At 41.5% G+C, this 9606-nt stretch overlaps 1 protein-coding gene across 1 annotated transcript; it reads right to left on the reverse strand.

Moving 5' to 3' along the window:
* Positions 1-86: 86 nt before the first annotated feature.
* LOC119427896 (slit homolog 1 protein) lies at positions 87-9183 on the reverse strand (the record flags this gene model as incomplete). Its single annotated transcript, XM_037695590.1, is given in 10 exon segments — positions 87-226; positions 316-413; positions 527-651; positions 746-909; positions 3220-3291; positions 6417-6488; positions 6606-6677; positions 6759-6827; positions 8462-8594; positions 9087-9183. Coding segments are annotated over 10 exon segments (1042 nt in total), but the record flags the coding sequence as incomplete, so codon positions are not given.
* Positions 9184-9606: the final 423 nt, after the last annotated feature.

Raw genomic sequence — 9606 nt, forward strand, 5'->3', positions numbered from 1 at the left:
CTCATGCTCATCTTTTGATCTTAAACCCAAATGTCTTCAGTGTACAACAAAAACAAAGGGATTTGCCTTGCTGTTCCAGCACCAACCTGTGTAGTAGGGGGGACAAAAACAAGTGTAGTTGTTGACTCCATCAATGCAGGTGGCTCCATTCTCGCAGTCGTTGTCTTCGCAGTCGTCTGTGTTGATTTGGCAAGTCGGGCCCTCAAAGCCCAGTGGACACGTGCAACTGTGATGACACACTCACTCGTCAAGGATTCTGTTCAACATGAGATTTCAGGTTTATGTTGCCATGACTCCAAGACCCGCCATCCTCACCTGTATTCTCCCTCGTTCTCCTCACTCACTTGGCAGGTTCCTCCGTTGGCACATGGGTTACTCATGCAGGCGTTCAGAGATGTCTCACAGTTCTTGCCCTGAGACAAAGTGCAGAGACAAAGCTCACTGTATGATAAAAGTAAATCTTTTTCCCCCTCCATTCAGGGTCATTAAAGAAAATATTTTAAAGTATTTGTAATAGTGGTTTTACCTTGAATCCTGGAGGACAGCTGCACCTGTAGCCCTCCGTTGGGTCGTTGTGACAGATGCCATGGTTCAGGCAGGGACTGGACAAACAAGGGTTACACTTTGCCAACACGTCAAGGTCCACATCATCTGCAGAAATGACACAATGAATTATTATAAATGCATTTAAAGTTGATTTTATCACTGTTTGAATCATATTTTAGTGTCCAAGACAATAGCTCACCTTTGCATTCAAATTTCTTTGCAGGCGTTGTGAGGAGCAGTTTGCCCTCCATGCCCTGTGGACCAGAACAACGTGCGATTCCAGGTTCTTTGTATCCAGTCTTCACCCAGTCGAGCAGCCAGCGCAGGTGGCAATTGCAGTACAAAGGATTAGCACCAATTGCTCTAAATATTAAAGGAAAAAAAAACAAAAAAACTTTGTCAAAGTGTGTCGCTGCAGTACACTCTGCCACCAGCAGGTGTCTCTACATCCACATTGAAAACAAACCACCAAACAAGACACGACCCAAAATAAATTCTTCAAGAACAAAACATCTTTTACAGTTTAACGCTTCATAACAGTTTGTGCCATCATCTTGAGCAGAGCCATTATCGGCGTGAAATGAAGGTAGTCTTTAAGCACCTCTGTTGTAGTTGTGAATCAATGGCACCCTGTCCTGCTGGATGCACAAACACTCCTAAATCGATGCTGTTCCATTACACTGGAACACAAGCTCATCTTTCAGGCCGGGCCAAGAGCTGACACCTGACATCTGCTAACATGAAAGCCACTTGACTGTGACTGCAAATCAATGGCTTCCTCTCCATCCATCTCTTAATCCTGACTTTATGCAGCCTCGACTCCTGCTCCGCTTCTTACAAAATGTCTTTGTTTGGTTCCCACTTTCTTCTCCAGCCCCGACACTGATAGGTCTATTGATCACCAACTATCAAGGGACGATGAGGACATCAAGGCAGGATGCCAGAGGACAAAGACGCTTCTGCGCAGCTTTAACTCACCAAACAGAAAATGACAGACATACATAAACAAACACTAAAGCCCACAGACCACGGAGAATGTATATGTGTTTTAGAGACGTCACAGGGAGATGAGACAGCAGAGGGCTCTGTGTTGCTTTAACCACAGAAATGATTACGATGGGCTTGGCTCACGCGGAGCCAGCCAAAAACGACAACAGTCTACTGTGAATCAAACTTCTCAGCCGTCAAAGCAGACCCCCCACTGTGCTCTAAAACATGTGTCTAGAGTACTTACAACTAGAGAAATTGCATTTCCTGTGAAAATGCAATGTGAATGCTTATAGCAGAAGAACTTGCTGAAAAAAAGCTGAAATTAAAAACGTAGCTGAAATGGAAGAACAAGCCTAAATTAGCAGAAGAAAGCAGAAAGAGCACATACTTGCTGAATTTGGTTTAACGTACGTAAGCAGAAATGAGCACAAACATTAGGAAATTAGCAAAAATAAATAAATTAGCTGAAAAGTACCTGAAAATGGAGAAAGAAGCTTAAAACTACCAGAAGGACGTGGAAAGAGCTGAATGTGGATTTAGCTGAAAATGCTAAAATTAGCACAAAAAACAGCTAAATAGCAGCTGAAATAGCAGAGAAGCTGAATGTAGCAGAAAAAAAACTGAAAGGAACATAACAAGCTAAAATTAGCAGCACCAAGTTTATTAGGTTGAAAGTAACAGAAATTACCACAAAAAAAATTTATCTGAAAATGGCTGAAATTAGCTTAAAAAAAGCTGAAAAGGTAGAACAAGCTTAAATAAGCAGAAGAAAGCAGAAAGAACACGTTTGCCAATTAGGCTGAAGGAAGCAGAAATGAGCACAAAAATGTAGAAATTATATGAAAAAGCTGAAATTAGCTTTAAATCAGCTGAAAATAGCTTAAAAAAGAAGAAAGAAGCAGAAATTACAATTAGTAGAAATAGCACATTTTTGCTGAATTAGACTGAAAATGTTTAAATGATGAATGGCTGTTTGTCTCGTTTGTCTCTATGTGTCCCTGTGATGGACTTGCGACCTGTCCAGGGTGTACCCCGCCCCTCGCACAGTGATTGCTGGACATGGGCACCAGCGACCCCCGTGACCCAAAATGGAAGAAGCGGGTAAAGGTAATGGATGGATGGATGGATGGGATGTTTAAATGAATGCAAAAAATGTGGGGAAAAAAAAGTGGAATTAGCTGAAAAAAATTCAAGATAAAACAGCTGAAATAGAAAAAGCTTAAACTTGAAAAACAAGCTGAAAGAAGCATAACAAGCTGAAATTAACAGAAAAAAAGTTAGAAGAAGCACAAAAACTTTGTAGTTAGCAGAAAGAATCTGAAATGAGCACAAAACAGCTGAAAAAAACAGCTGAAATTAGCTGGAAAAAATGTTTAATTTTGCACAAGGAAGATGAAAGAAGCTGAATTCATTTTCTATGAGGAAAAAATGGCAGAAATGGCAAAATATTTCAAAAAGCTAAAGTTGCACCAATGCCAAAAGTCATAGCAGGATTGCCCTGAAAGAGCTGAATGTTTATATGATTTGTTGAAATAGCACAAAAATTGTGGAACGAGAAAGATGCAGACAAACGTATGGAAGAAAAACTGATCACTATAGTGAGAATGCTTCATAAACATTCATACAATTACCAAACTTAGGTTATAACTGCTTAGAGGCAAGAAATAGTGAGTTAACACTTACAAATGGGAAAGTGAGGCCACGTCATTGAAGATACCATCAGGAAGCTCTGAGATTTCATTACCATGGAGAGACCTGAGGGGAGGAAAGACACGAGAAGACCTTCAAAATAAAATAGCGACTGAGGAGAGTAAGGCATCATTAAACTAAAGAGGGACAAAACAATTAGAAACTGTTTTTTTTGCCTGCATTCCTGCTATGATTTGGTTTCAGTGAACGAAGCCAAAGGTTTCAAGATTAATTGTTGAGGAAGTTTTTACTGTCGTGTGTTGGTGGTTCATATTTCTGGCAGAGCTTTGTGCAGCTGGCAAAGATATGTAGCTCTGTGAGTCTGGAAAAGCCTGGTGTCAAGTTTCTACGTGCGTCTGGCTGGCAGGACCAACAAAGGCACTGGGGGGGTGGACGTGGCGTGGAACAGACTTTCACGACATGAAGGACAGTGAGATGTTGAGAGAATTGTGTACACATACAAATAAGAGAATGAAACTTCGTGTTAGCGTCTCCATCTATGGGATTTCTTTAAGTATTTAGGAACTATTCTCCATTATGCTGTCATCCTTTTTGTACATTTTATGAGTCTTATTCAGGGTGACAAGTCTTCATGGCTTATTGCTTGGATGATTGATGACAGCCATAATTTGCCAGGTCATTACCACCTCAAATCCTCAGCTGTCCACAAGCTTATGTGACTACCACTCACACCATAGCAACAATGCATTGCATCTCAAAGCTCCTGGAGAAAAAAAAAAAATATATATATATATATTTTAGAATTATTATTGAAGCCTGACTTCCATCTAAGTTCGTTATGTTGAGCTTAGCTGATGAAGAGTTGGAGGTTGAGCAACCAGGGAGGGATGTTGGTCAGTATAAATATACAGAGTACTAAAGGGAAAATATACAGTTCAACCTGAGTCAACATGTTTGTTAGCCCGTGTGCCGTGGAGAATGCTTATTAGTGTAAAGCGAGTGGGTGGGTTGTTGTAGTCGGAGGATACTGAGGCCGTGAAGCCAGCAGCAGTGACAGCCAGGAAGAAAACTCCTGGGAAAAAGGAGCCAGGGAGTCTCCAGGAAGAAATCTGAGCTGCCCTCATACTAACATTTACTTTTTTGCTTCTCTTTTCCACAGTTTATCATCATCAGCCTAGTCTATACTGTGTACTTATTTCAATACAATTTTCAGAGGACCAGCTGCTTGTGCTGCACGAGATAACAAGCTGAGCCGGTTCAAACTTTCACACTGCTTCACCTGCTGCCACTTATTATTCGGCGATTATTTGAGTCCCCCGAGCTGCTGCAGCTTGTTAAATTCGTGCCAGACTTTCTGCTCCCCCTTATTTTTCTCCTTATCACGCTCTTTCATCGCTTATTGTCTCTGAAACCGTCACTGGCCACGCCCCAAAGCTGTTTTAGCTCACTCACCTCACACCTAACACCCAGCAGGCCAATTAGCAGCAAATTAATCTGCAGCTCAAACCACACTTTTAATCACTCAGATCACAATCGCCCCACACCCGTGCCCGGCTTCGACCCCTGGTCTGTTTGAAGAACGAAGCGTTAATGATTCTTCTCCTTTTTTACTGCTGTGTTAAGTCAAAGGTGCAGCTTTATGAAGGCTTTGGCACCTCTGCATGTGCGAGTACACACAAGTGCTTTCCCGCTCTTTGGCTTCCATAAAGCTTCTAATATTGAACTTTAAACCTTTGAAACTATTAAATAGAGACTATTGTCAAAAAATACGAATAATAAAAAAACAAGCATAGCACTGACTGACATTTAATGGGAGGCTTATGACTGAGACATCAAAGTTTTCTGCTTCATTTGGACTTCCCTCTCACTGAGACACCAAGGTAGTCCAGACGACAGTGTGTGTATGTGTGTGTGTATGCATACGTCTGACTGTGTCTATAGTTCTAAGGCTGTTTGGGGTGGGAGGCTCTGGAGGAGGGCCTCACATGGCGTCTAGCTCACTCGCACGGGGAATGTTTCAGAGGCGAAGGTGGCGTGAGTGAGTAAGAGCAGAAATAATGGACGCGGCTTCATTAGAGATCAAAGCGGCACGCTGAGGCTAGCAAGGCGGCATCGGCTAATAATGGCCGAGCTTCACTCTCATTCCATACTAAAAGGGCTTTATGCTTTGTGTCTCATAATGATTGGGGGCTTTAGTCGAATCCTGCCGTAAAAGGAGGCTTTGTTGCAGCTTTGTTGTCAGTAATAAAAAGTGTTCCTGCTAGGAGCACACATGGAAGGCTGAGAAGTCAGCTCCCACACGCATACTAACAGTCAGTAGATCACAAACATGAAGACTATTTAAAAAGGCATAAACATACACACATATGCGTATATAATTTCATACGCAGGGCAGCCGGGTCTGGTCTCAATTTATGCTTACAGAACTGACTGCACATTGGAGTCAAAGAGCTGTTGCTTTGTGTAGCTGCTGTATCTCTGGATGCATTTCCAAAAAACTGGTTTAATTCCGTCATCGTTCTGTCCAACTAATTTACTTTCTACACTACAGTTATTTAGCAGCCCATGGTCACCGAGAGTGCACGGTCAAAGGCTTTGTAACTTCGTGAAAGTCCCGAAGCAGTGCTGGAGCCATTACGGTCGGATGGCCAAAAATTCTCCTGTAATCAGAGTCAAAGTGATTTTGTACAGTGGGCTGTGGGGGTGTGTGTTCGGCCCTTACGGGGAGGCAGTGATGAGCTCAGACCATCAAAAGGCGAGCAGTCGGACTGGGAAGATGTCTAAGAAGTGGGTGTGGTTGGGAGTAAGAGCTGGATCAATGCTGCCATTTAAACTGAGAAATTGGGTCGGTGTGTGTGTGTGTGTTCACAAGCTGTCACAACTGTTTAGACAGCTTCATTCCTCTGGAGTCAATCAAAAACTTTTAGCATCTGTTCTATCATCTATGTGATTGTTGCAAAAATAACCTCAATAACTCATTTAGCCTCAAAGTGCATCCGTCTGGTTTCACAACTCTCTCTCTTTTTCCTTTTTTATTTTTATTTTTTTCTAAATAGCTTCAATTGTTTGCAGAGAAGTTTTTGATTTTAGCTCTGTAGCCTTACGTGACACAAAGAAACATTTGAAATATTTGCTGTGCAGGCAAAAAAACAAAACAAACAAAAAAAACATTTCAAATTAAAAGCACATATGCATACATTAAAAAAAACCAAATCTAAACAAAAACTCACAGTAGCCGAAGTGAGTGCAGTCCACTGAAAGCCTTTTTGGGGATGCAACGCAGAGAGTTGTAGCTCAGGATTCTGTAACAACAAAATAATTTCACATGTATAAAGACAAAATCAGCTGTTTTCACCTTTTTTCAGCACTAAAATAAACACAGCACTTTGTTGTGACAGATAAAGTTAAGAAGGACTTACAGTGTTGTTAGTTGGCTCATGTTTGCAAAGGAGGAGTTGGTCAGAGAGTTGATCTTATTGTTGCTCAGGTCACTGTAAGGAATGTTAAAAAAAAAGGAAGTGACTATTTTGTTATCTGCAGGTTTGTAGACACGGCAGACAAAAACTACTTACACCAATTGTAGGTACTTGAAGCTTGACATTTCCTTTGGAACATTACTGAACTGGTTTCCATCAAGGTACCTAAAAAAAAAAAACCAAGAGTTTTCAAACTTGGTTTTGTTTTGAAATTGTGACATAAATCTGAGCGTCTCATGTCCAACATTTAGCCTCAGTAGGAAGAGCATATGTTGTTTTTTTTATAGGGGTGCACAGATTGCAGATCCATCTCTAAAAAATCTGACCTGCCGATACCGATTTTGTTTTATAAGCGATACTGTCGGGTGTTATAAGGACACAATGCACCTTCAATTTTCCAATATTATTTTATTGAAAAACATACCCTTCAACAACATCCTAGAAACAATACAAACTTGTTTTAACTGGTCATGAAGTAGTGCTCTGAAATATAAATGAAGTTTAGACAATTGTGAAAACTACAAAAAAACTCGATTTTCTCATAAAATTAAAGAAATTGGGGCCCATCGGTGCATCCCTAGTTTTTTTTATTAGTAGACTTATAGTGGGATACATATCTGACAAAATCTAGGCATAAACTTTGAGTAATTTCACTGAAATTGTAACTAATTTCCAGCACGTCCCGAAGGGTACTTGCATGTGTGTCAACAGTGTGATGTGTTTCTAGTGGTTCCCAACTACGGTCCTTGAGGAACACCATCCTGCATGTTTTAGTAGTTGTTCCCTGCTCCAACACACCTGCTTTGAGCTTTGAATAAATGGATGATTATCAGGCTTCTGCAGAACTTGAGGAAGTAATTAAATCACTGAATCAGGTATGTTGGAGCAGAGAACCACTAAAAAATGCATGGTGTTCCTCAAGGATCAGGGTTGGGAACCACTGGTTTAGGCCACCAAAGTCAACATCATTCCTGTAGAAAAGCAGTCGTCTCTCTGATTGCCAACACAAAGTCTTACAAGTAGTCTGTCACTTTGATAAATGACTGATGTAGAACCAGCTCCTTCTGAGTAGAACTACAAGATCCAGCTATTGTTACTGACTGCACAGAGGGTGGGCAGGTCAGGAGATGGGGTAGGGGGGTAGTTAGTAAGAGGCCTTGGGGTTCAGAGGTAATAATAGGTAATGATGGTTCAGAGGCCACTTGGGATAATGATGGAGTAAGAAACTTTCCAGATGAAGAGATGGAAGCGCAGACCAGGGGTACACCTGGTCACACCTGCTGGGACAATGACAGGCCTGAAGGCTCACGCAGTGTGTGTGTGCATCTGTGAGTGCACAAGACCAAAGAAGTATTGGAAAGTTTCAGGCCTATTCCTTTCCCTCTCCTTTCCATTGAAAAGTGCTTGTTAAAACGTCCTGTTGCTCCCCTTTGCTCCTGTGGACAAACTTTTGGCCCTAACACAAAAATGCATATGCACACACTTTCTCTCATACACACACGCGCACACACACATCCTTGGCTCCGAGTGTGAGAGTGACATCAGTGCCCTAAAGGCAGCAAAGACTAGAGGAAGAAGAAGAATGTCTGGGAGAATAACCGAGGGGTTTATTGACTCCTTCCTCTCATCCAAGCGATGAGATGTCTTTTCCGTATTTCAATGATTTTTTTAAAGGAATATAAACTTAATGTCACTAATAAAATTTTCTCCATCCGCTTTAAACTAAGACGTAAGATTTATTATACCTAGAAGTCAAACTGTTGAATAGGAACTGGCACAATTAATAGCAAAGGACTTACAACTCTGTGACATTTCTGGGGATGCCCTTGGGTAGTGTTTGGAGGTGCTTGTTGCTGCAGCGCACCACAGACTCCAGACAAGTGCACTCACTGGGACACTGAGGACGAGGTACACAGGTTGACTCCTCATGGCCTGGTAAAAAAATAAATAAAAATAGAGGGAGAAGAGTCAAATTAACAGTTAAAGAAATATGAAAGAAACAAATAAAGTCATACCTCACACAAGTTCTGAAGTTATCTTTTAGGGGGTAGTGAGATTTGCATTGTGCTCCAATAAACACTAACGATTGTTTGACAGGTGACTGGAATCAGATGATTTTCAGGTTGACTGGCACTCAAAAATCTGACACCTCATAGTTTGTGAACGCAACATTGCCAAGTGTGTGTGCTAACAATACTGATTGAAAACTTAAAGCGAGCCATGTGTAATATCTGTAAAGTGTTTTAAAAAAGGTTGCTTGTAAACTAAGAAGCACAAAAAGCTTCTCATAAGAAACATTTTCTACACAGAGACATTTGCTGCTTTACTGATAAGTAACGTTCAAGACACGGCAGTCATTTATAGTGCCCTGTAACCTGGTAAAACTTAAATTTTTCAAGAAATGCACATCTGGACCCAGCAGACCTCTCAGTCCTCTTGAGCAGCAGAACTGCCTGAAGTCCGGGCAGAACTTCTCCCCGAGCGATGGCCATTTCTCCCAGCAGCCTGATGAGACCCTCATCACCGCGGACTTAACTGCAGGTGCCGGGGTACGATCTCGGCCCTCCCGCTGTCACTAGCCGTGTTTCCCGCTACCTCCAAAATCTCAGGAGTCAGGGAGTCAGGCACTCAAGCACTGCCTCCAGGTAGACGGGAATGCATCCACGGCGCCTCCTTTTCAACTCATTTGGGATTCGGGGCTGTAGTTGAGGTATAAGTTTAGCTTTTGAGATGTTAATCAGCTGGTCCCGGTTGTAGAAAACCACCTTGCTGTTATGGTTACGTATCATAACAAATCTCTCAAAGTAATAAAAAAAAAATGTTTTGGTAAAAATCCTTCTAGCGGCACAGCATCTGATACCAGAGGAAATAATTATCTGAAAAAAGCCACTTACATCCAGAAAAAAAAGAGCAATTAAAATTTTCAAAAGCAAAAAATAAATAA

The sequence above is a fragment of the Nematolebias whitei genome, chromosome 1 (assembly GCF_014905685.2).
Source record: "Nematolebias whitei isolate Nwh7 chromosome 1, NemWhi1, whole genome shotgun sequence".
In the NCBI taxonomy this organism is placed as follows: domain Eukaryota; kingdom Metazoa; phylum Chordata; class Actinopteri; order Cyprinodontiformes; family Rivulidae; genus Nematolebias; species Nematolebias whitei.